General features: G+C 40.6%; 1 protein-coding gene across 2 annotated transcripts in view; it reads left to right on the top strand.

The window, feature by feature from the left end:
* The first annotated feature begins 3,382 nt into the window (after nucleotides 1-3,382).
* Kdm1a (lysine demethylase 1A) overlaps nucleotides 3,383-27,656 on the top strand; it is a 47,774-nt gene continuing 23,500 nt past the window's right edge. The window contains exons 1-4 of one of the 2 annotated variants that reach the window (XM_038333871.2): nucleotides 3,383-3,824; nucleotides 9,993-10,158; nucleotides 22,636-22,695; nucleotides 27,420-27,553. In XM_038333871.2, coding sequence (XP_038189799.1) covers nucleotides 3,468-3,824; nucleotides 9,993-10,158; nucleotides 22,636-22,695; nucleotides 27,420-27,553 — 717 coding nt within the window. In that variant the 5' untranslated portion in view covers nucleotides 3,383-3,467. The remainder of the gene's footprint in view (nucleotides 3,825-9,992; nucleotides 10,159-22,635; nucleotides 22,696-27,419; nucleotides 27,554-27,656) is intronic. The other variant, XM_038333872.2, reaches the window with a different exon arrangement.

The raw sequence follows: 27,656 nt of genomic DNA on the forward strand, positions 1-27,656 counted from the left end.
TGGCACTTCCTGCTTACTTTTGTTTTTAGTTATTTGTGTGTGTGTGTGTGTGTGTGTGTGTGTGTGTGTGTGTAGGCTAGAGAACGACGTTGGCTATCGTTCCCCAGGAGTCTTCCATCTTATTTTTTTTAATTAATTTATTTATTATGTATACAATGTTCTGTCTGCATGTATGCCTGCACACCAGAAGAGGGCACCAGATCTCACAGATGGTTGTGAGCCACCATGTGGTTGCTGGGAATTGAACTCAGGACCTCTGGAAGAGCAGCCAGTGCTCTTAACCTCTGAGCCATCTCTCCAGCCCCCCATCTTATTTGGGACTCACCGATTCCCAGGGATTCTCCTGTCTCCATCTCCCTGGTGCTGGGGCTGCAAGCATATACTCACACCTGGCTTTTCACATGGGTGCTGGGAATCAAACTCAGGTCCTACTGCGAGCACTTTACACATGCAACCGTCTCCCCAGCCCTTAACGTCTTAATGTTGATTAGTGGCCTGACTATGTAAAGTCATATACTAGCTTGCTGACTGTGCTGGATAACTTTATGGCACCTTGACACACACAGCTGAAGTCATCTGAGAGGAAGGAACTTCAAATAAGAACATGCCTCTTCAAGACTGAGATGTAGGCAAGCCTGGGGAGTTTTCTTAATGAGTGATTGATGGGGAAGGAACCAGCCATTGTGGGTGGTGCCACTCCTGAACTGGTGGTCCTGGGTTTTCTAAGAAGGCAGGATGAGCAATCCAGAGAGTGCAAGCCAGTGAACAGCTCCCCTCTGTGGCCTCCCTGTCTCCCCCTCCCCCCCCCCCAGTTCCTGCTGCTGAGTTTGAGTTCCTGTCCTAACTTCCTTCAATGAAAAACAGTGTTGTGTCAGTACAAGCCAAATAAACCCTTTCCTCCCCAAGTTGCCTTTGATCATGGTCTTTCATCACAGCAATAATAACTCTAACTAAGACACTAACTGTTTTGTTTGATTTTTTGAGAGATCTTCCTATGTAGCCAGGCTAATCTAGAGTGTGTGGCCCTCCTGCCCCAGGCTCCTGCATGCTGGGATTACAGGCACATGCCACCATGCCTTGCAGATGTTAACTTTTTAAATGTGTGTGTATATCAATGAAGTGACCCAGTAGGTAAACATGACAAATTGCGTTTAACCACTGGGACCCACATTGTGGAAGGGGAGAACTGACAGGGTTTCTCTGTGTAACAGCCCTAGCTGTCCTAGAACTCACTTTGTAAACCAGGCTGGCCTTGAACTCACAGAGATCTGCCTGCCTCTGCCTCCTGAATGCTGGGATTGAGGCATTACACCCAGTTTTAAAAGCTTTTAAAAATAAGGGAAAGGGCTGGGCAGTGGTGGTGCTTGCCTTTAAACCCAGCAGGCAGATCTCTGTGCAGTTCAAGGCCAGCCTGGTCTATGGAGTGAGCTCCAGGACAGGTTCCAATGCTAGAGAGAAACCCTGTCTCAAAAAGCAACAACAACAACAAAAACCCAAAAGAAAACAAAAAAGGAAAAGGAATAAAAGCCAAAAGTTTGAAGCAATCAACTCTGCATTGATAAATGAACGTATAAATAAAATGTGGGGAGCTGGAGATGCAGTTCAGCACTGAGTGCTTGCACACAGTGATGGTTAGTTAGCCTTAGTGGCAGAACCTAGACTCACCTCTGGTGGGCGTGTGTTCTTACTATGTTAATTGAGGCGGGAAGGCTGGCCTATAGGAGACGAGAAAGGGAGTTGAACTGCCCATTTGCCCATACATTTGTCACTCTCTGCTGCCTGATGGTGGACAGTGACATGGCCAACTTGCTCCTGTTGCCGTGGTTCCCCTGCCGGACCGTGTACCTTGAATTCAAATTCATAGAGGCAGAAGGTAGAAGAGTGGCTGGCAGCCACTGGAGAGAAGGGAGAGGAATGTGCTTACGTTTTTGGACATTATGCACTGTATGATGGGAGGGCAGGGCTTAGCTAGCCCTGGGCAGCCTTTCCCACAGCCCACATTCTCGACCCTCCCTAAATTGCTCTCATCTCCATTCTCTCCATGTAATTCTACCAGAGGCACAACATTGTTGATTTGGGACAAGCTTCACACAAAGGACATACGTTGTACTGTGATTACATTTTTTTCTTGCATTTTTTCCTTTAAGGCCTATTTCGTGTAGTTCAATGAGTTCTGATGGATCCTTACATCCCTGTAAACATCACCCTAATCCCAGGATGGGATTTCCCTCCAGTAAATTTCCCCTTACCGTTTGGCAGTCAACTTCTTCACCGTGGAAGAAAGAAATAAGTAAGCCATCAGGGCCCCAGACTTTAGGAGGCCCTGGGTCGCTAGCACAACTGAACTCCATGGTGAAAAGTACCATTCAGGCTGTAAAACTCAGCCCATAGACAGCGCGATCTGCCAAAACAAAGGCCTAATCTACCCAAGTCCATAGTTCTGGAACATGTACTAGCCTTGCCTTTTGTCTTCTGTGGTTCTGCTTCTGGCTAACTTTTCTTGTTAACTGAAGTGTGTCAACCCAGAACATGGTGTTTTGGGCTTAGAAGCTCACCCGGAGAAAGGCTGGGGGCTACGCTGCAATCTGGAACACCCCGTAGTGGCCAGCCGGCTAATAAAGGTTTTCTATTAGCTTAAACTCCGGTTCGCGCAGTCTTCCTTGGTGATTACCCCCACACCACCACCCACACTCGACTTCCCATACATCTCAACATTCCACGAATAAAACACCCAGCACCACGTTATGAAGAAGTGACTTACGTAAAAAAGGTGTTCCATGCCGGGAGACAAGGACATGGAGGGGGCATGCTGGGGAGTGTGGATGTGGACGGGGTCCTGACCCAAGAAACTAAATGAACAAAACTTGGCGGCAAGAGAGTCTCACTTTGACTCAAACCAGGATTTCCTCATTTCTTCAATTTTATTATCATGGAAATTCGTGCACTCTTCATTTTCCCCCAGTCCAAGCTGGGCGGTTATGAAGTACCCCAGCGCTCGGGATAACCCAGGGCCATATACAAGCAAGGCAAGTGCTCTAAGGTTGAGTAACACAGCGTAGGATAATTAAGCGATCATTAATTAAGTCGTCCTTCTGGGCGTTTTCCCCGGCTGACTTAGGTGGTAAGCTCTCCGAAAGCCAGAACTCCATAATCCAACCCTTGCCCTGCAGTTAGACTTAATGGTATTAGCCGCCTCCCTACCGCAGGGGGGCGCTCTACGTCGGCCTCACTCCGGCTCCGCTCTAGCCTCCAGGACGCCGCTCTGTGGCCACGAGGAGGCCGGGCGGGGGCACAGCTGCGGCTTTTTGTCCTGACGCGGCGGGAGCGCGCAGGGCGCGTGCGCACGAGGAGGTGTCTGACTTCTCCCGGAGCGTGTGAGGTGCGGAGCTGCAAGGCTAGGCGGCTGCGGACCCACGGAGCGGCAGTCCGAGCGGCCCCTGCGGCCCGCAGCGGCCAGGCGGCCCGAGATGTTGTCTGGGAAGAAGGCGGCAGCGGCAGCGGCGGCGGCGGCTGCGGCGGCGGCGGCGGCTGGGACGGAGGCCGGGCCCGGGGCGACGGGCGGCGCCGAGAACGGCTCTGAGGTGGCCGCGCCAACCGTGGGCCTGGCGGGCCCCACCGACGTTGCCACGGGGGCGGCGGGCGAGCGCACGCCTCGAAAGAAGGAGCCTCCGCGGGCCTCGCCGCCCGGGGGCCTGGCCGAGCCTCCCGGGTCCGCCGGGCCTCAGGCGGGGCCCACGGCCGGGCCCGGCTCCGCGACGCCCATGGAGACGGGGATAGCCGAGACCCCAGAGGGCCGACGGACCAGCCGGCGCAAGCGAGCGAAGGTGAGGCCGGGCCCAGCCGCCGGTTCCCGGGACCGGGAGTCGGGGTGGCGGGGGAGGGGAGGCCGCCTTTGTGCGGGGACCCGGCTGTCGGGCATGGGAGGGTGTGACTGTGATCGTCTGACTGGGAAAGATGGCTTCCCGACGCGCTGGTCCACCTGTGTGGCCGGTGCGTACGGACGTCGGGTGGCTCCTGGTTTGGGTGCACGCGGGAGCTGGAGGTGATGTTCGAGAGTCAAGGGACACGAAAAGGAAGGGACTGTCTCTTTGTTTTTGAAAAGGTCTTGCTGTACGCCAGGTTCTTAATTATTTTCTCACACAGTGGTCTTTTGGCGTTGGCCTTTTTTTTTTTTTAATTTAATTATTGTCTGGGCTCGAGTGGAGCACATAGGACCGCTCGCCTGAGTCGGTTTTTGTCCTTCCACCATGCTCAGGAATCGAACCGAGGTTCTCAGGCTCGGCGACACACGCTCTCTCGGGGCCTCGGGTAGACTTTTGCAGACGTGGAAACGGATGAGGAATGCAGTTGGTCACGGTGCAAATGCAAAGATAAAGATTTGGCATCAAATCCAACGCTATACACAGATAACCTCTGTCTCGCACCTCTGCGCCAGATGGTGCAATTGGCGCGCGGCCAACGTTTTCGTGTGTGTGTGTGTGTGTGTGTGTGTGTGTGTGTGTGTGTGTGTGTGTGTGTGTGTTTTACCCCTAAACACTACTGAACGGGTGTTGCGTTTTAAGAATGAGTAAACTGAGGTTTACAGGTGAAAAGTTTGGTGTTTTGACAGGGTGTCATTTGTGATTGAACCGAAGAACCACCTGGGGGCAGTGACGTCGCCAAGCTTTGGTGTGGCTTTATTTACTGCACAGACTTTGGCGTTTTCTGCGGAGTTCTTAATCCGATAGGGGAGACTAGGAATACGTGTGGGTATATGATGAGTACATGAAGTGGTCTACGGATATATCTGGATGGCACAGCACTTTCTTGGCGTGTTTGAGGCCCGGGGTTTCTGTCCTCAGCCCTGCAAAATAGATACGTGTTAAATAAAGTCGTGCTGGGCCGTGGTGGCGCACGCCTTTAATCCCCGCACTCGGGAGGCAGAGGCAGGCGGATCTCTGAGTTCGAGGCCAGCCTGGTCTACAATTGCTAGTTCCAGGACAGGCTCTAAAAACTACAGGGAAACCCTGTCTCGAAAAACCAAAATAAATAAATAAATAAATAAAGTCGTAACCTCTCCTTACGTTGTTTTCTCCTACTGTACTAGGGAATTGCATGTGCTAGACATGGTCTCTACCACTGCTCTATATCCCCTTTTTGTCTTGAAGCTAAGTTGCCCAAATTAGCCCTGAGTTTATTTTGTGGCCTCGACAGGGCTTGGATTTGTGATGTCTTGCGTCAGCCTCCCAAGTGACTGCCTGCATTTGTTTTTGTTTTGTTTTTATCATTCAGTTGAAGGTGTGACCAGAAACAGATTTGAGGTAATTCACGTGCCAATGTTTTGTTTCTTAAATACGTATTCATGAGACAGAATCAGCACCACATGCAGTTTAGAACATTTTCTCTGGTTTCTCTGTTTCCCAAGGACACCTGTTTGTAAGCTGTCCTTTCTCGCACCTTACCTCCAGCCGATTGGCAGCCACTAGTCTATTTGCTGATTATATGGAGTTGCCTGTTCTGAACATTCTGTATGGAGTCTCAGGATATGTGGCCCTTTATTTTTGCCATGAGTATGGGTTTGCCATCATTTGTTCATTTGGACATGGGGTCGTCTTTTTTTTTTTTTTTTTTTTTTCTGTTTTGTATGATTTAGCTATGAATAGTATGTGCAGCATGTGACCATACCTTTTCAAGTCTCATAACACCTGGATTATAATTGTTGGGTCAGGTGTGAATTCACTTTTCTTTTGTGAGGAAATGCTACCAAATGGTTTTCTAAAGTCATGTCTACAGTTTCACCTTTTATCAGCAATGTGTGTGGGTTCATTTTCTCCATTATCTTTGTCAGTATTTAGCATTGCTGTCTTACTGTAGACATCTTTGTAGATCTGAAATGGTATCTCATTGTAGCGTGGCAAGCATTTCCTTGATGGCTAATGTTGAACATGGTTGGGGTTTGGCTTTTTGTTTTTTTTTTTTTTTTTTTTTGTCTTTGCTTGTTTTGTTTTTCAAGACAGGGTTTCTTTGTATAGTCCTCGCTGTCCTGGAACTTACTCTGTAGACCAGGCTGGCCTCAAACTCATAAATATCTATCTGATTGTCTCTGCTTCCCAAGAGCTGTTTTTTTTTTCTATATTTTTCTTTTTTTTTTTTTTGCCTTTTGTGAGATATTTTTTTTTTTTTTTTTTTTTTTTTTTTTTTTTTTTTTTTTTTAAAGAGCAGCTGAGGCTCTTAAACTCAGCTGAGTCTTACGCTCAGTTGTTGAGGATGACCTCAGTTTCCGATCCACCCGCCTCCACCTGTTAGTACAGAGCTGTGATTACCGGTGTGTGTCACTTTCACCCAGCTTTATTTGATACTGGGCACTCTACTAACTGAGCTACATCCCCAGCTCTACCTAGTCACATTCTTGACTCACTTTTAAAAAATAATTTGTTTCACTTTATTTCATGTGCATTGGTGTGGAGGTGTCTTATCAGATCCTCTGGAACTGGAGTTACAGACAGTTGTAAGCTGTCATGTAGGTGCTGGGAATTGAACCCAGGTCCTCTGGAAGAACAGCTACTGCTCTTAACCACTGGGCCATCTCTCCAGCCCCCTCATTTTTTTTTTTTTTTTTTTATATTTTATTTATTTATTATGTATACAACATTCCTTCCATGTATGCTTGCATGCCAGAAGAGGGCACCAGATCTCATTAAAGATGGCTGTGAGCCACCATGTGGTTGCTGGGAATTGAACTCAGGACCTCTGGAAGAACAGTCAGTGCTCTTAACCTCTGAGCCATCTCTCCAGCCCCCCCCTCATTTTTTTAAATGGAATTTTTTTTAAGATTTATGTATTTTGTTTTACAGTGTTCTGTCTATATGTACGCCTGCAGGCCAGAAGAGGGCACCAGATTTCATTACAGATGGTTGTGAGCCACCATGTGGTTGCTGGGAATTGAACTCGGGACCTCTGGAAGAACAATCAGTGCTCTTAACATCTGAGCCATCTCTCTAGCCCCCTTAAATGGATTTTTAAATCGTTTTATAGCCGGTAGTGGTGGCGCACACCGGTAGGATTTGCTGAAGGAGGCAGAGGCAGGATGATCACGAGTTCGAGGCCAGCCTGGGCTACACATTTGGGCTGGAGAGATGGCTCAGCGGTTAATAGCACTGCCTGCTCTTCCAAAGGTCCTGAGTTCAATTTCCAGCAACCACATGGTGGCTCACAACCGTCTGTAATGAAATCTAGTGCCTTCTTCTGGCCTGCAGGCATACATGCAGACAGAATACTGAGAATACTGTACACATAATAAATATATCTTCAAAAAAATAAATTGTTTTGTAGCAAGATTTATATTTTGAAATCAAGATGTGACCTCTTCAGCTTTGTTCTTTTTCAAGATCACGTTGATTTTGTTTTTTTAATAGGAATTGTGAAACTACTTTATTATTAAAAAACCCATAAACACATGTGCATTCGATCGCATGTGCATGCTTTTGTATACACGTCTGTGCGTTCGGGTGAATGTGTATGTATGTTTATGATTACATAGAGGAAGAGGTTGACATCAGTTGTCCTCAGTCATTTCTCTGTAATTCTCTTGGACTTAATTCCTGTTTTTCCATCTCGATTAGCTCTGTTTTCTTTATGTGCATATATGTATCATGTTTGTGTGCATGAGAAGGCTGGGGTTGATATAGAATGTCTCCCCTTTATCTCTCTCCACTTTATGTACTGAGTCAGGGTTTCTGACTGAACCCCAAACTTTTGTGATATGGCTCTGTCTATTTTACTTCAAGGATGCGCTGTATCTCCTGGTTACTGGAATTACATGTGGGCCACCACTCCTGGCAACCTTTTATGTGAGTGCTGGGGTCTCTGGTCTTCATTTCTGTTTACTATTTGTGCTTTTATCCCAGGAGCCATCTTCCCAGGCTTGTGATCAGATCTTAAACTTTCAAAAGAAATATGAGATTTGTGTTTATTTTGGGGACAGTTAGAAGCAAGAGATGACTCAGTGGTTAAGAGCACTGACTGTTCTTCCAGAGGACCTGGATTTGATTCCCAGAACCCGCGTGGTGGCTTACAATCATCTGTAATTCCAGTTCCATGGGACCCAATGCTCTTTTCTGGTCTGTGTGGACACTGTATGTATGTGGTGCACAGAAACACTTGGATGTAAAACACCCACAGCAAAAAAAATAAAGTATCAATAAAAAAGATACAAAAAAAGTATCAATAAAAAAGAGGTGAGAAATTTTACACATTCACAGCCAGACTTGAGAACTAGTGTGAACCATAGCTTCAGTGGTGGTTATCTGTTTAAGGAGTAAAAGGCAAGCTGATGAGTGTGGCCCTGCTGGTCAGCATTGTGGGGAAAGTGGGAACAGGAGGCTCTTTGAGGTTTATTGACTGCTATCCAAGCTGTTGGTTCAGTGAGAGACCCTGTCTCAAGGGAATAAAGCAGAAAGTAATAGAACAGGACACCCAGTTTTCTCCTTTGGCCTTAGAATGTGCAGGAGTACATAACACCTGTCCATATACACTGCATAGAATTTTTTAAAAAGGAAGCTGAGGCTAGTGTAGACAGGCTTTGCTTTAAGAGTTTTGAAGTATATACAGACAATATAGCAGTGTTTTGTTGCTTTGAGATTAGTATGGGGGCGCCTCTTTTAAAATAGCATGTTTTTGTATAATAAATTAAGTTGGAGTTTTATAAAGGTGTTACTGAAGATGGCAGGATCAATTCCTGGGCCTGACAGTAGATCTAATAACAAACTAGGCTGTGTAGCATGATTTCTAATTGTTAGAAATCTAGAGGTGAAAGCTGAGAGATCAGAGAAGCAGTGCAGCCAGCCACTAGAGAGACCTTTTGCCTCTACCAATGCTCAGACGGAAGGAGCAATTCTGTCCTCAGATTGCCTCCTCAGCTGCACCTCAGACTGCAACTGTCTCCACCAAACCTCAGACTGCGTTGAACTCCTGTCTCCTCCTATCATATTTTTCTCTCTCTGCCCAGCTTCTACCTCCTGTCTCTTCCTCCCTAGTGCTGGATTAAAGGTGTGGGATCCCAAGTGCTGGGATCACCTTTGTGTGAGCTCTGTCTCTCTTTTAGACAGATTTAATTTCCTGTAGCCCAGGGTGGCCTTGATTGAACTCACAGAGACCCCTCTGCCTCTGTCTCATGAGTCCTGGGATTAAATGTGTGTGCCACCTGACCGTTAGTGGCTTAGCTATGCACTCTGATCTTCAGGCAAACTTTGTTAAAACACAAAAGATCACTACAAGGCTGGGCCATCAGTTCTCAGTATTTGTCAATTTAAAGAGGCAAATAATAGCAAAAAGCAGGAAAAAATACAGTGGGAAGAGAAACTAATGCTTAAGCTACATCCACGGTGTGTGATATTCTAAGACATCTTTATGTAGACTGCCCATGGAATAACCAGCCTGTATAGCTCAGGTTGGTTAGCCTTGAAATTAAAAGTCACCAAGGTGCTCAAAGTATAGGCATATGCCACTATATCTGGCTCACTAGTTAACTGTATTTTGGGCTGAAGGCTATATTAGTTGAAACTTTAGTATCTGAGCACATTTAAAAAAACATGGAAGAGAGCTTGAGTTAGATGTGTGACCAGTATAATGATGTAAGTTACAGATTGGGGTAAACCTGAACTGACACTATATTCTTTCTTGGAGCTTTTTGTCCTTAATAACTATTTTTTTTAAAGATTTATTTATTTATTAAGTATACAGTGGTCTGCCTGAATATGTACCTGCAGGCCAGAAGAGGGCACCATATTTCATTACAGATGGTTGTGAGCCACCATGTGGTTGCTGGGAATTTGGAAGTGTAGCCAGTGCTCTTAACCTCTGAGCCATCTCTCCAGCCCTCTTTAATAACTATTATAAGTTCGCTTGATCCTTGTGAAGTTTGAAATCAATTAATTTCCATTAATGGTTCCAAATAGAGTCCCTGATTGATTCTTATTGTATTTAGTTTTTTTTCTGGTATCGTTTCCACTTAGGTTGAATACAGAGAGATGGATGAAAGTTTGGCTAACCTCTCAGAAGATGAGTATTATTCAGAAGAAGAGAGAAATGCCAAAGCAGAGAAGGAAAAAAAGCTTCCCCCTCCACCTCCTCAAGCCCCACCTGAGGAAGAAAATGAAAGCGAGCCAGAGGAGCCATCTGGTGAGTTGTAGCGACCAACCATGGTTTGTTTTATCTTAGAAATAGAATCAGTTGTTTTGTTGTTCATATCTTGCGGTGTTGTTTATGTCTTCATCTTTGACTTATATTCTGATTCTGAGGCTCTTTGCTTTGTCTTCATGTTGTGTATACATGTATATATGTGCACATGTATACCTAGTGTTGCTGATAATCTTTTGTGTATATCAGAAAATGAAGGGAAGGCAGGTGATAGATAATATAGCAATGTATGTTGGTTAGAATTAGGAGAAAATAAATGGTTAAAGAAAACACAGAATGTCAAACCCACAGAGCCAGTCCTGTCAGCAACAACTTGAATTCACAGCTTAGAGTTTTGGTTTTTCAGTGTTGTTGTTTTTGTTTTTATTTACATATACTTGTTAGTAAAAACTTTCCTGTGAACATTTAAAAACATTCTGAAGTTAAAAGGACCAGGCTTCAGATCTTGTAATTTTTATTATTGAGTCAAAGGAATGATATAAGACAAGACTGTGGGGCTAGTGGAGATGTTCAGTCAGTTAAGTGCTTGCTGGGCAAGTCCCAGGACCTGAGTTTCAACCCCCAACACCTGTGTAAAGCTGAGTACTGAGGAGACAGAGACACGGTGATCACTGAGGTTTGTTGGCCAGTTAGCCTAGCTGAATCTGCCAGCTCCAGGGTCAGTGAGACTCAAAAAATGAGACCATGATTAAAGAAGACAAGCACCGTTGAACTCTGGCATCTTTATACACACTAACACATGTGTGCATCTGCACAAACTCAGACAAAAAAGAAAAGCCAATGAAGAGAAGACTCTGATCTCACATAAACTTTCTTATACCATGAAAAGATTATTGGAATTTATATTGTATAAGCTTCAGATAACCTTTAAAAAAAACTCGCAAATGTTGTCAGGCTTGAGTCCTCTCTTTCTGAGGCTATCCTAACCAGTTCTGGTTTGTTTTGGAGAGACAGTGTGAAACAAAAGTCTTAATTAGTACTTTTGTGTTTTCTGCCCTGAATAACATTTCATTAGCTCATTGTGACTTTGAGAAATTATAGCATTCCTCTCCTTGAAATGACTTTTTAAATTTCTATTAGCTGCCTGCCCCACACTTCAGTAGTTCTTTTACTCCTATACCTTTAAAATAGGGTGCCTATTTCAGGCTCCATCTGCTTTCTCTTATGTTACTTTCAGAGTTAACCAGATTAAAACTCAATTCTGACAACTTCTAGCTTTTGACCTAGCATATTTTTTTATTTTTTATCCAGGGTGTTTCTCCTCTTTGATGTTTTTGTAAAGCATTTCTCAAAAAAATATTTATTTATTTATTTATTTATTTATTTATTTATTTATTTATTTATTTATTGTGTGTATACAGTATTCTGTCTGTGTGTGTGCCTGCAAGCCAGAAGAGGTCACCAGACCTCATTACAGATGGCTGTGAGCCACCATGTGGTTGCTGGGAATTGAACTCAGGACCTTTGGAAGAGCAGGCAATGTCTTAACCGCTGAGCCATCTCTCCAGCCCCTTTGTAAAGCATTTTTTAAAAATGCTGGTATTCCACTTGAGAGTATTAAAAGTCAGTTGTTAATGTAAATTTAGGTTTAGAGCTTAAATTCTTTTTTTTTTTAAAAATATTTATTATGTATACAATATTCTGTCTGTGTGTATGCCTGCACGCCAGAAGAGGGCACCAGACCCCATTACAGATGATTGTGAGCCACCATGTGGTTGCTGGGAATCGAACTCAGGACCTTTGGAAGAGCAGGCATCTGAGTCATCTCTCCAGCCCCTAGAGCTTAAATTCTGACTAAAGCTCTTAGAAATAATGTACAATTGAAATAAAATATTATAAAAATATTTTTTTGAAAAATAGGCCGGGCGGTGGTGGCGCACGCCTTTAATCCCAGCACTCGGGAGGCAGAGGCAGGCGGATCTCAGAGTTCGACGCCAGCCTGGTCTACAAGAGCTAGTTCCAGGACAGGCTCTAGAAACTACAGGGAAACCCTGTCTCGAAAAAAAAAAAATATTTTTTGAAAAATAGAAAGATTAAATTCATCCCAGTATCCAGGGGTTTTCCTAAGACTTTCTTAAAATAAGTTACCAGGCAACTCCTTATTTGAAGGCTTCTAGTCTGTGCCTTACTTTTACACATGCATCTTGAGGCAGCAGAGCCTTCTCTATACTTCAGCAACACCTTCTCATTATCACAGTTTCTTCATGTCTTTCCCAAATCTTGTATTTAGCTTTCTTTGTTCAGTCTGAGTCTCCTTCTCTTCTTTTTACTCCTTCTAATACAGTCTTTGAGTCTTATCTTTTTCCTCTATTTGCCGGGCACTTGCTATTGAAATGCCTGCTATTCTCGTGAGACTACACTACAGATCCTCAACTTAAGAGTTCTTAAGTATTATACAGTGATGATCTGATATGTCAGAGGTTATTTTTTTTAGTGTGATATTCTGTGGTCCCAGTAGATATGATTTATTTTAGGTACCAACTTGAGATACACTTTCTTTGTCCTTTAAAAATGTAAACCAAGTCTTGGTTTTTATGTGTTTTTGTTTTTATAAAAGAGTTTTATTACATAAATGTCAGGCATTGGTTCTGCAAAAATGTCTTGAAAGGATTTGGGATTTGGAGGCACTGTCTTTACTCCATTATGTTGCAGCAATCCAGTGCTTCTGTATAAATTAGGGTTTGAGTTAAGAAAACAACTAGAAGTTGTCTAAAATGTTCTAAGTGTTGCTTGCTTAATTTTATTCTTTTGAATTTGTTAACAAAATTTTGCTTTGTTTTCTAAAGTGTTAATGGGGGGGGGGGCTTTGTTACTTATAAAAGCCCCCAAGGTGTTCCAGAGATTTATCAAATGATTTGACTGGAGAAATTCCTTTAGATGAGAATTGAATAAGGAAACTGGAAGGCAGATTGGAGTCATACTGTAGAGAGCCTGACTTGACTGATAATCTGGTTGGAGGAAGTACCTAAATTATTTTATTTGCGAAATTGGGGTCGAACCCAGGGTCTCCAGCTAGCCAGATGCGTGTTGTACCAGTTATTCACCAGTGCTTCCCAGTCTTGCCTGGAGGTCATTTAGAGTATGAGGGTAGTACTGAGTTTATTTGTTGTAGAAAAGTCAGTCTGTGGAGGGACTAAAAGCATAGAGAGAGATGGACATTGAATAGAGAAAAATGTGCTGAGAGTTGATTGTAGTGGGCGCCTTTCTCATGCTAAGTGATACTGCATCCCGCCCTCACAGCTAATTTTTAAAAATGAAAATAGAGGTGTTTTATTTGTTTCATGTTGTTGAATTAAATTTAATTTATTGGGAGGAAGTTCTCTATTTGGATTTACCCCCTCCTCAGTTTTTTGACAGTGCACTGTGACATTGTAGTCCTATTAAAATCATATGGGTAAATACAGATATTTAAATATTAACTATTGCTTATATTTAAACCTATATTACTTTGTTTTCTCAAAATGTCCATGTTGTTTATTTGGTTTAACAAATGATGGTTTTGTTTAATTTCCTAGTATCTTTTCTGTGAAGATTCAACTTGATATTTTGTTTGTGTTCTAATAAATAAAGCTTGCTGAAAGGTCGGAGACAAAGGAGCAAGACACAGCCAACTCTTACCCTCTCCTCAGCCAAAAAAGGGTTGAGCTCCTGTCTTCTCTCACCTTATATTCCTCTCTCTACCCAGCCATATTGCTTCCTGTCTGTCTGTACAGACCTCTAGACCTCTTTGGTTAACTAGTGGCTAGCTCCACCCTCTGATCTTCAGGCAAACTTTGTTAGAGCCCAAACAAAATAGCACCTCATTAAGCTTTGTTTTTTTTGTTTTTAAGTCTTGTGACCTGATTGGGAACAAAGTGCATTTGGGTTGCTTGTATTGGTTAATGGTGGAGCTTCTGTAATAGACGACTCATTCAGTTATCTTCAGTGGTTCAGCTCCTTGGTTGAAGGATCTTCTTATAGAAATATACTTTATTTGGAGCTTAACTCAGCTTGTCTCATGTACTTCAGATCATTCTTTGACATTGCTCAGGCTTTACCCTGTTAACTGCTCTGCTGCTGCTAAGCCTTTTGTGTACAGAAGCATCACTTGTCCCCGTCCTACTGCCTTTACATTTACATTGCTGACTTTACATTTACAGTAGAGCACTTTGCTTTAGGAACATAATATTCTATTTTGAGTAATAAGTAGCTTTGTTGTGCATAGCTTGAGACATTTAACTTCAAAATAATAAGCAAAAGCACATTTAAAATAGGCCACTAGATGCTTTTTCAAGGCTTCTTCAAGTTAATGAGTGAGTGTGTGAGCTGTTTTCACAGGGGCTCCACTTAAACCACTGCTCAATTCTCAGGTTAGTTTTATTAGACATGGTTAGTGGATTAGCAGTTATAATCTACCTGTTAAGTATGAGAAGAATTATTTTATCTTACGTACATTCTTTTTTAAGCCAGATGAAGATCTCTTTGCAGTACAGTCAGTTTTTTTGTACTTTGGGAATATATGTGTTTGGGTGGAAAAGCTGTTAAATTAGCAAAATTAACTTATGTGATAATTGGTATAACAAAATTTTTTTTGTGCTTTAAGTAATTTGGGGGCCCTTGTATTAAACTGTGGGCTTAAAAGTTTCTTAAAAATTCAGTTTGGTTTGGAAGTGTGGTTCAGTGGTAGAGCACTTGCTTAACATAACATAAGGCCCTGGGTTTGCTCGCCAGCGCTCTCCCTCCCCAAAGAACAACAAAAACTTAAACAGACAGAAAAACCCTCTAAAATAAAATGCACATAAAAGAATATCCAGGAGCTAGGCAGATGGATCAGTTAGTAAAGTGCTTGCCTTGCAAACATGAGGACCTGAGTTCAGGTCCCAAACTGCCCAGGTACAATGGTCTTTATTCCAGCACTGGGGAGCAAAGACAGGAGGATTCTTGGGGCTTGCCAGCAGTCTAGATAAATCAGCAAGTTCAGGTTCAGTGAGACAAAAAATTAGGTGAAGACTGCTGGGCATATTGATGGATACCTTTAATCCCAGCACTCTGGAAGATGAAGCCAGGTGGATCTCAGTGAATTCAAGGCTAGTCAGGGCTGTAAAGTTATGAGCCTTACCCCCCCCCCCAAAAAAAAAATGAGAGAAAGGAAAGGAAGGAGAACAATTGAGGATGATACATAACCTGTATTAGTAAAAATACTGAATAATCCAAAATAAATATAGAAAAGGTATGAATAGAAAAATTTAATTCCAGTGTTGGACCCTAGCGTCCAATCACCAAGGAGGAGTTGCCCCAAGAGACTATCTCTCATATCACAACTGATGTAAAAAGCATGAGGATTTTATTAATTCTGTCATGACAGGGTCTTCCAGCAGTCGGGAGGCTAGAAAACCCTGAATGTCTGGTACAGGCTATTTTTAAAGGGAAAAACCACAGAAGGAAGGGGTGTGTGGGGTTGTTCTTTAACTATTATGATTGGCTTATTCAAAAGGGCTATTACCAATAATTGGCTGGAGAGTGGTTGCCAGATCAGATGAGGTAAAGGGAAACTTCTGAGGGTCTTTTTGCCTCTTCTCAGGGACTAAGTCAAAACATCAGTAACTGAGTCAACACCTAAGGGTTATCTTGCCCCTATTCAGGGAGATCGAAAGTTCCCAACATCTCAGTACGTGCATGTGTAGCTGTTATGTCCTTGGTTCCCAGAGGAGGAGGGGAAGTACTGAGAGTTGTCAGAAATGGCTTCAGAATTGTCTTAAAGTTCTATAACAGTGACACTGGATCACAAAGCTATTATAATGAAAATATATGACAAAAATTGATAAACATTTGATTGATCATTCAATGTAACAAAAAAACTAAAAGGCATGATATTTTGTATTAGTGTGTGCTTCAGAGGACAGTTTGTGGAAGTCAGTTCTTACCTTACCATGTAGGTTCAGGCTTTCTTAATAAATGAGTTAATTTAATTGTCTATTTTGTTTCGATTTTTCAAAATAATGATTTTAGCTAATAGTTTTAGCTGAGCAACTTTATTGTTATGATTTGAATTCTCTTTACTACCATTATTTATTTGATCTGATCTCATTGTAGTACAGCAATGGGGTAATTTGTCTATGAAGATTTTCCTCATCTGCCAAATGAGGCTTTCAGTGAAGATTCCTTTGGGATAATGTAAACATTACCATTATGTATGAACATGTGGTATTAAATACAAGGTTGAACTAGGAATAGGAAAAACTAATATTTTAGTCAGAAAAAAAATGAGGTCAGCCAATAGCCTACATATATTTTTAGAAACTGGGAAGTGATTGCAATACCACATTGTCAATTATGTGCAACTATGGAGTAGAATAGTAAACATCTAGTATGGAATGTTACAGCAGTACTTTTAATTGTGGCCAGAATAAAGTTCGATATTGCCCATTTTAAAAACAGGTCAATAAGAAAAATGGGCTTTGTTTTTTACTGTATAGACACCTGAAGCTTGTAGGTAGCAATATAACAGAATCTGAATTAAATGTCTTCTTTGGAGTGTTTTGAAACCTACACTATGAATCAAGACTTGCACAGAAAAGAAATCCCCACTCTGGAATGCAGGTAAATAGTGTGTGGAAATAGTCTGTTGATTTCTGAGAGGTTTGCTTTCCTTAGCAGCACTGTGTATCGACTTCTTACTTTGTCTCCATGCTTCTGACTGCTGTTCTTTCTGGCATCATAAAGTTCAGGCAGCTCCTGTTTCAGCAGAGCCCTTTCTTAGTTCTGGACATTATGAAGGTTGCTTGTTTTAGTTAATTTTTTCAATGATGATTTAACTCTGGGATTACTATTCCAATTGAAACCCATGCATTTTATTTATTATTGCTCAAATACTGACCATCATTAACAGTGTTAAAAGACTTCTAATGTGCTTGAAGATTCTGGTTATTTTTGGCTACCTCTGTGAACCAGTTTACTTGTTTTGCATTTATTCTAGCAAGCATAGATCATTTATTCTGTACAAAATTGGGTCAAACAGATAGTAGGAAAGAACTGTACTGAGTTTATTTAATGATGCTTAGATTTTTTTTTGTATGTATGAGTATGTGTCTCTATATATATATACTTGTATGTTTGGTTGGCTGAAGACCAGAAGAGGGGGTATCAGATCCCTTGTAAGTGGAGTTACAGGCAGTCATGAGTCACTTATTGTGGGAACCCTTATCTCCAGCCTCTTAAATGTTTTTTTGTTTGTGCTTGTTTTTGTTTTTATTGTTGTTGGGTTTTTGTTTTGTTGTTTGTTTGGGTTTCTTGTGGTGTGTGTGTGTGTGTGTGTGTGTGTGTGTAACCTTGGCTGACCTGGAACTCATTATGTAGACTTGGAATTCAGCCTTCCTCTGCTGGGATTAAAGGCATGCCATTACCATGCCCAACTTTTGAATGGTGTTTTTAAAGACACTTCTTAAAATGGAGATAGCAGAGAGGTAGAACAAAGCAGTGATGGTTACTTTCAATTTGTACATTTTTATTTATGTGCATATGCCTATGTGGTACAGAACAGGATGAGTATGCAGGAGTCAGTTCTCTTCACCCACTGTGTGGGTCTCTTAGAACTCAGGTCATCACATGTAGCAGCAAGTACCTTTACTCACTCAGCTGTCTTTCTGGCCCACTTTCTTCATTTTTAACCTTTTGTTTGGTTATTGTCTCCATTAACTGGTTCATTTTTGAAGTATGGCTTTGCTGACTCTTCTGTAAGTTCAGACTTTCTGAGCCTCTTTTTACTTGCAGGTAGTTTAAAAATCTTTAGATTCATTGTTCCTTCTGTTTTATTCTTTAATTTTCAGCCATCTTTAGAATACTTCAATTTCAACTGTATCTCATTCAATTTTATCTATTGCATTACCATTCTCCTGAATTAAGAGTGCTCTTTAAAACCCTTTTTCCTTTCTATACCCTTATATGCATAGCCTTTTTGATTTAAGTCTTGTCCACTTACTTGTTTTGTTACAAGTTATTTCACTTCACATATAAATTATTTTGTTTACATTTAATTGCATTTCCTTGCTCTAGGTCATTCTTCCTCCAGACATGTTACAAAGTGATCATACCAGTTTAATTAAAATACAGTTTGTTTTACTGTGGTTTTGTTTTGTTTTTGCTAAAGATCGGTTTTCTTCCATTAGTGCTAAGGTCAAGTTTAGTTTTCAATGTGTCCCAAGATTTGTCATTATGATTTGATATTACCATCTACAAAGTTTACACTGGAGAACCATATAGTTGAGTCACAAAAATAATTGTGGGAAGCTCTTATAATGTTTTAAATAAGTTTACCAGCTTTCTGGGGCCTCATTCATAGCTCTTCTCTGCCGAATGTGATCTGTCGGCTATAAACTGGACATTTCTAGAAGTTGGCCATCTCTGCTTGATCCCCACTGCTATTCTAGACCATCTCCTTAGTTAAGTGTGTGCTGTGCTGGCCTCTACACATACCTCATCTGATTTTCGCTGGTCTGAATGCTTTGCCCTCTCCATCTATCCAAATGCCTTGGGACCCGTACAGAAAATCATTCCTGATCCTCAAGTCTGTTAGCTTAGTTCATTTTTTTTAAGTTGCTTTGTGGATATTTTTTATTTTTCCCCAGACAGATTAAACTCTTTTAAAGCAGGAATTCTACCCTATTTTTGTATTGGTGCTCAGCTGTTTTGGGATAAGTATCCATTAAACATCAAATTATGAAATTATTAAGCATGAAATCCCACTGATTTAAAAATTAAGTGGATAAATGCAAAAGGTAATATACAGTGTAAGAACTGATGGGAACAGCTGGATAGTCTTTAATCTCATCACTCAGGAGCAAAGGCAGGTGGATCTCTGAGTGAAGGTTTGTGTATCCAACAAAGAGTTTTACTTTTTTGTTTTTTTATCTTTTGAAATACTTGTTTCTTATTTCCAAGCTGATTGTCACAGTCAACATGAAATGACTACATTGACAGTTGTTAATCTTCTAAAAAAGTAATTTCTTCCAATAAATTTAGAAGTTTATAAAGATATTTAGAATGTAATTTCAAGAAACTAGTCAGAATAGGAATTTTTGGGGATCAGCATACTGGGGATGTTCACCTCCCTGTATTTGAATATTTGAAGGTCAACTGACTTCTGTTTAAGATGCTGGAAAACTAGTCCCTTGGGAATTTGAATCAAGATGAGGAAGCTTCTAGTCAGTGGTGGAACTGGAGCACAGCTGCTACAGAAGATAAGCTAAAGACTTATTCTCCAGGGGCTGGAGAAATGGCTCAGTGGTTAAGGACCTGAGTTCAATTCCCAGCAGCCACATGGCAGCTCACAGCTGTCTGTAACTCCAGTTCCAGATCTGCCATCTCTATGCAGACATGCATGCAGGCAAAACACCAATATGTATAGAATAAAGATAGTTTTTTTTTAAAAGACTTATTCTCGATTTCGAGAAGCTGTGCACACATGACCTAAGTGCTTGAGGAATTCTTTTTTGCATGTTTGTGCACTTGTGTGCTCATATAGTGGTTGAGATGAAAACTGAAGGCGGTGCCATCAAAAATGTTGCTTTTGAGTACTTTTCATTGTTTATCTTAAATTTGTACTTATTAAAGATAAGTGCTTGCTTGCTTTTACATGTCAGGAGAGTTCTGAGCTGGAGAATCCCAGATCAGATGAATAAGACATTTTATGTATGATTTGTTACCTGAATGGAAAGTTAGCTCTTAGAGTTTATATCTGTGCTATTATGAAGAAAATGAGCTGCGTGTGATGGCCTGTGATTGTAGTCCCAACTTTGAAACTTGTAAAGTTGTATAGACCCTGACTCAAAAGGAAGTTCATCCAGAATACTAATAAAGATACCTGGCAGGGCTGGGGCTGTAGCTGAATTGGCAGAGTGCTTTCTAGATGAAAGCAGGAGCAGTTCAAGGCCATCCTGGAATATATGAGAGCCTGTCTTAAAAAAAAAAAAGTGTCTGGGCTGGGGATATAACAGTGATGCAGCTGGGCGGTGGTGGCGCACGCCTTTAATCCCAGCACTCGGGAGGCAGAGGCAGGCGGATCTCTGAGTTCAAGGCCAGCCTGGTCTACAAGAGCTAGCTCCAGGACAGGCTCTAGAAACTACAGGGAAACCCTGTCTCGAAAAACCAATAAATAAATAAATTAATTAAACTTTCAGCCAAGAGATAAATCTTTCTAAGACGTATTAAACATGTTTTAGCTTTGTCTTTCATCAGTTCTATTTGTTTTTTGTTTTGTTTTGTTTCAAAACAGGTTTTTCCTTGCATGGTCTGGCAATCACTGGTCTCTAACTCAGAGATCCACCTGCCTCTGCCTCCTGAGTGCTGAGATTAAAGACTGCCCAGCATTTTCCATCGGTTCTTATCTTTTGCATTCATTCTCTTAATTTTTTTCCTAAGTAAACCTTAGTATGAAAGAGCTTTTAAAAATACTTTCAAGATTTTGATAGCTTCCAGATTTCTCCTATATATTATCAATTAACAGTATCTTTTTTTAAGAACAGACTTTTCTATGTAGCCAAGGCTGAACTTGATCTTGGCATCTTCCAACTTCAGCCTCCCATGTAATTGGGGGTTATAGGCATGCACCTAGCTCAGTGTCTTTATAAGACTTTTTAAAATGAAGTTTTAAAAGCAGAAGCAAGAAAGACTGCCCTTCCTTGCTTTTTTGCTATATTCTTTGTAGGACAATAATCAGGAGTAAAAAATGTATCTTTTTTGTTGAGTACCATTAATAATAGCTCAAACAGATTTGCTTATTGTATGGCATCTAGTTAGAGAAAAGGAAATGATAAGAATGGAAGGGTGGAATAATTGAGGCTCAATAGCCAGTTGAAAGTGCTTTTGCTTTTCTATTTGATTTATTTTTTTTAAGTATGAAATGTCTCTGCAATAAGTTGGGAACATCATTTGAGAGAGAACAGCTAATGTTCTACTCTTCTTTCTTCTTTCTTCTGGTATTTTGAATCAGAGTTTCTCTGTATAGCCCTGACTGTCCTGGTACTCACTGTGTAGAAAAGACTGGCCTCGAACCGGGGGAATCCACCTGCCTCTGTCTCCTGAGGGCTGGGATTAAAGGTGTGCCCCACCACTGCCTAGCTTAAAATGTTATTCTGAACTGTATTTGTTTACTGTTATGAGCTTTTTTCTCTTACTTTTTCTAAATATGATTTAATATTCTGATCTACATGGTTCTGTGGGGGAAACAAACCAACAATGACGATATATATTATATATTAACCCACAACACTTTTAGAAATAAAAATCATACCAAGAGTAAACATTTCTGGTTTAAATTGTAGGACCTGTGTTCCCAAGATTAGTTTGCAGATTAGGTTTAGCATTTCGGTATTCTCATCATGCTTATGTGCTGTTTCCTAGGGGCTCGACATAACTAATCATACACATTGTATTTGTCTAAGAAGAACCTTCTAGAACCTAGTGGTTCCTTTAGACGAGCATAGGAAAATGATCTTTAAACCTGTTGTCTGCCATCAACCATCACATTCTGTTGTCAAGTCACTGCTTGTGTTTCATATTTTTGAAATATTTTTGAGGGCTGTAACTTTTTTACAACTCAGTGCTGTCATGTGAGGATAGTTTAAAATAAACTGTCCATTGAAGCTTGTCTCAGTTCAGATCACTGTGAGATTGTGTGTTCCTACTCTGAAAGACCACACGGTGACTCCTTGCAGTGTACCAGGAGCCTGGAAGCAGACAGTCATGGTGTCTGTCTTGGTGATAGATTGTACAAGACAGTTGTTGATGATATTTTATGATTGAATTTAAAGCTTTGATTCTTGAAGTTCTCCACAGTGCCATTGAGGGGATTTTTGTTTTGTTTTGTTTTTTTAAGCTGGGCTTAGAATATAACTTAAGGTATAATTTCCCCTACCATCCTTCCACAAGCATGTCTGTCTGCAGCTTGGTCTTGTGTCTTTACTGACATCCTATCTTCTGTTTATGGTTAACAAAACTACTGTTGGTGCTGAACTTTGAGTTACAGCCCCTGCTTTGATGAGGACAGTATTTTACTAAGATTGTCAGTCATTTGCTTGTTGTAGTTTTAGATAGAAAACTAAGAGACTTTGATGCTGAATTGTTGCAGTTTCAGGTCCTGTAGTCCTTGTCAGTCTAGCACAGTTACTTAAAAGACATTGGAATCCATCTCCCGTCCCATCCAGACTTACTTAACAAGACTAGCAGCAAGAATTTAGGAATTAGAAATACCATGTACTTTGCTCAACTGCCTTTCAACAAGGATCAGCATGTGAAGTTGAAAATTCCTGACCAGAATTTGAAAGATGATGTAATATCCTGGGCCTTCATTCCAGAAGGAGTGCTCTGATACGGGTTTACTAGTTGGTGGTAAATTCTTGAGTCGCCAACTATTAGGCCTTTATGTCCAGATAATATCTTAATTTATGGAGTAAGGTCCCTGAGTTCTCCTCTTTCCTTCCACAGGACAAGCAGGAGGACTTCAAGACGACATTTCTGGAGGGTATGGAGACGGCCAAGCATCAGGTGAGGGTGGCATTAGATGCTTGCCACTTTAGCAAGAGCCGCCAAGTCAGGGAGTAATTGATGCTTGCAAGTGTTTTTGGCTATGGTATTTTCATTGTAGCCAGAAGCACAGCAGTAATGTAACCCACAGGACAGAGTAGTATAAGTAGAGAGCGTAGCCAGAACATAGTCAGGCAGACTCTGTTGAAGTCCTCAGGCCGATCTCAGCCCTCCATTTCTTCTTCATGTTTTTGAGATGGCGGGTACTTTTCTCGGGAATCATGGGACCTTTAAAGAGAAACATAGTACTAGACACAGACAAGAAGCCATGGACTCAAGTCTTAAAGCTGAGGTATTCTAGGACTAGAATCTAGGTAGCATTTTATAGGTGTAATTGTTGACGTTGGGTACTTTTTCCAATTAATAGTATGTAATCTCTTTACAGTTGAATTATTTTGTTCTAGGGTAAAAAAAAAAAATCACCCTTTAAAAAAGCATATTCAAAGGACTTTCTCTTCTCAGACCAAACAATGGATTTTTACTTCTAGGAAAGGAAAAAGTAAAGGATTTATAGGGCCATCATTTGGAACAATTAAGCTTATTCCAAGAATTGGAAATAACATGTTTGTGTTTCATCCCTTTTGTGTTTGAAGAATGTGTGTGTGTGTGTCTGTGTGTGCCAGGGCCCATAGCTGGTTTATTTAGACTCTTGGCTAAAATTGGAATACTTATTGCTTATTGTTGAAGGCTGTCGTCTCATTAAATATAGATTATTTGTCTCTTGCAGTTTGTGTCTAGCAGGCTCAAAACATATTTGTGTTTTGTTTTGAATCAGGGGTAGTTCCTTGGAGATAGAGCAGTTGGTAGTTAGTGGTCAAGGGGATTTGAATTGTTGGAAGTGGAAATCTTTCCACACTGACCCAAGCACTAGAGGTTTATAATCAGAGAGAATGCCCTTACTGAATGATGCAGGAGATCTTCTTTGAAACACGATTGGGGACAGCCTCTAGAGTCTTAATCTCAAGGAAACCAAGTTTTCTTGTTTTTTGAAATCTTCTTTGCTTAAATAAACAGATTATAATGTATTGCTGGTAAACAACAAACTGTCATGTGAAACTGTAGAGCAGGTTCTGGCTGTTGCCACGAGGGAAGTGAATGTTGTGGACCCTCCAAACCCTTTCTTAGGTTAGATCTTACCATGTTCAGAAGCATGTATATACACATGACATAATCAGAATTTAAAACATGCCTAAGTCATCAGCATTCTTCTCCAAATGAAGCCAGGCAACCCTTGGGGGTTTTTTTGTTGTCAGGATTGTGTCTTGGTTTCTTAAAATCCATGTTGCTGTGTGTCTTCTAAATCTTAGAGCTGGAAGGGAGCTTGAGGCCATCTTGTCTGGCTTCCTGCCTTCAAACAGTAGTCTTGTATATCCTTGTTTATGAGTTAGAGCCCAAAGGAAACCCCTAAAAAAAAAAAAAGCTTAATGAGCTGGCCAGCAATAAACCAGCAGCTATGAAAAGAACCCAGGGACTTCTTAGAGTATAGACTGCTTTGTATAATGATGTCAGTATACTTACCCTAAAGATAAAAAGTGTAAGTATGAGAACTCATGACTTTGCTTTTTTCTTCCTGTCTTTACTCTTTATTTTAAAATCATTGTAGGACTTGATTCACTTCTGCTGATTTTAAGAAAAGACTTTATGTAGATCCCATCAGGCTTTTGTTCTCACTTTCTTCCTGGATTCTCTTTTATTTAAAGAATTATCAGAGGCAAATGTTACGTGGAGGCCTTCTTTCTCTAACTTCTCTGTAACTAGTCAGAATGCCATTTGCATCTCATAAAAATCAGGACAAAATAATTTTGTGGCATAAAATACTCACTTCTACCTCCCTCCTTTCTTCTTTTCTAATTGACTCACCCTGTGAAATCTAGGTTGTTTCTTTAAGAAAAGAAGGTTTGTACGTTTTCTGGGACAGCATCAGATGATCAGAAAGGACATTATACTTCAGCGCGATTGCAGTCTGGAAGGAAAGCCATTCTAGAGCTTAACTGTGAGGGGTGGGAGACAGGACTGAAACTAGGCAAACTGGGGCTCTTTAAAAATTTAAACAGCATCTTTGTGACATTTCTAGAATAATAAAGTGTGTTAAGCTCACCCAAACATATAAGTGGAAACTTCCAGAGCCAAGTGCAAATAACTTCTGAATTTTATGGTTACTTAAACAAACGGGACATTATGCAAGTCAGCAGGTTTCTTGTAAAGGAGATAGATCTGTGTGATTTGTGAGAGTTTTGATTTGACTTGTTGGCAGTACTGAGGAGTGTGCCAAGCTTGCACGTGCCCATGGTGGGTCTGTGCTCTTGGGCAGTCATCTCAGCGCTCACTGAGTGTTCCTAGGGGCTGTGTTAACTTGAGAACTTAGTACTGCAATGTCAGTTCAGGAAGATAGTACTGTAAAGTGATGTTGTTTCTAATGTGTTAATACCACTTTTTTAGTTCCTTTAATTACATTTGTATAGTAATTTTGATTTCTGATTTAGAGAACTACTTTGAAATTTCCATGTCAAGTAAATAACTTAATTGTTACCTACACTTCAGATGCCCAAAGGTAGCCACGTGTATGAGAATTTGTTTTGTTTTCTCTAAGAACACTTGCATCTTGGAACCAAATGTCATGAAATTTTGGGGGATTATTTTCCACATAGTTTTTCCTGCCATCATTAAAAAATTATCCATTGTAGAAATGTTAAGTAATTGGCCACTTTTTAAGCATACAGGATATAATAGTACAGCTAAGAAAGAAAATTATTTTTAGCAGGCTAGAAAAGGTTGTATTGATGTTTTGTTTGGGTATGTGGTGTGGGGTTTTGCCATAGCCCAGGTTGGCCTTAAATCTAATGATCCTCATGTCTTAGCCTCTAGTGTGCTGGCATTATGATACACATCACTGTGGTCAGATGAGAAATGGAATTTAATGAAGATTTGAGAGAAATTGTTCATTTTCATGATAATAGTATACACATGGACTAGACAGTATTTGGTTCAAGCACTAAACAGTAATGAATAGATAACTAACTGTTCATTATAAGAATTTAAGATATTTGGGGTTTGATTTTTTTGTTGTTGTTGTTCAGTTTTGGTTTGGGGGTAGCGGTCAGGGACATCAAAGCTGTATAATTTTAGAAAATTTTGCCCCGCTAACACTCTCCACCTCTTTCTCTTGTAATATCACGTGCCCCCGGAAGCAATGTAGTTCTTATTTTATCCCTTAAGGAATATTTAATTGTTCTGACAATCTTTGGTTTTGGGTTGGAGTTAAATAGGATTGTTGGTTTTACTTAGTGATGTGCGACACATGATTTTTTTGCCCTCAACCACCTAGTGGTAGATAGTGCTTTTTTCTGAGAACTGTTTTTAACGTGTAGCCTTTGTCAGCTCTGGGCAGTTTTACTTGGCCTGTTTGTTAACTGTTAGTTTAAGTAGTGATTGTCATTTGAATGTCATTATGGAAACAGATCCCTTAGAGTAGTACAGACTTCAAGTTAAATTTGTACCTGCTATGTTTTTAATTCTAGTCTTTACTAATCCCTTTAATCATTGCTTCTAACTTTTTGTTTTAAGACCTTAAAATATTAAATATAGATATTTTTGTCTTGCTTTGCTTCCTACTATAGTACTTAATGATACTGAATTCAGAAACCGTTTCTTGTCCCTTTCCTGTTTTTGGAGTAGAAGCTGGCTGGGGATTGAACCTAGGGCTAGCTAGGCACGTATACTACTCTTGAGCTGCACCCAGGCCTATCTGGTTGTTGAAATGCCAGTTTAGTGTTTTTAAGGTGTTGGAATTGTAACCCCAGGGTGTGCGTGGCTTTCCAGGAATCCCTTACAAAGATGAGTTTTACCGCTAGCTTATAAAATATTTAGAAGTCAATTAAGATAATTTTAGAATAACTCACTTTGTGTAATGTATGAGCACACTCCGTCGTATGTGTAAGCAGCACTTGTACAGAGTGAGGTATTTCTAATGTTGCTCACAGAAAAAGTAAATTCTTGGCCTTCTTCTGACTTAACCATTATAGTTTGCTTAATTCTCCACCCTCTTGCCAACTCTCCATAATAGGGACTAATACATCCTGCTCTTGATGAGATTGTGTATTTTTCTATTTTTGAGTTTTCAGCCTTTGACTTTCCATTTCATGCTGCAATCTCAAATGAAGGCTTGTGACTACATTCTTTACTCCTTCCTCTGTTAGTGTACTTTAACTTGTTTTTTTCTTTAAATTTTATTGTATGTTATGACACTCATTTTAATTAGAATATAATTTAGTATTACCTGTTCAATGAATAAAAATATTCTAAATGACTTGTTATAAAGTAATTCATTTTAAACTTTAAACTTTGAGATGTTAAGCTTGAAGTAGTGCCTGAAATTTTAACCTTCGAGGCAAAATTTATTTATTTATTTATTCATTCATTCATTCATTCATTTATTTATTTTAGTTTTTTGAGACAGGGTTTCTCTGTAGCTTTAGAGGCTGTCCTGGAACTAGCTCTTGTAGAACAGGCTGGCCTCGATGAGGCAAAATTTAAAAAACAAACAAAACACTTTTAAGGTAGTATTAGTCTATGAATTAGGCAAAGCTTTACAGATCCTCTTCGGGCAGAAGAGAAGTTGGAGATTTCATTATCGCTGCTCTGTGCCCACTTGCACTGTTCTAGTGCTCCTCTGCTTCCTTTGCCAGGTGTGGAGGGTGCAGCTTTTCAAAGCAGACTTCCCCATGACCGGATGACCTCTCAGGAAGCAGCTTGCTTCCCAGACATCATTAGTGGGCCCCAGCAGACACAGAAGGTTTTTCTCTTCATCAGGAACCGCACAGTAAGTATCCTTTTTTTTTCATTTGGATTTTGAAAATTACCTATGACTTTTATAGGGAATACAGAAAACAAAAAATAGGTCAGAAAAGTTTTGCATTTTTTTT

Source organism: Arvicola amphibius, chromosome 6 (assembly GCF_903992535.2).
Source record: "Arvicola amphibius chromosome 6, mArvAmp1.2, whole genome shotgun sequence".
Taxonomy (NCBI): Eukaryota; Metazoa; Chordata; class Mammalia; order Rodentia; family Cricetidae; genus Arvicola; species Arvicola amphibius.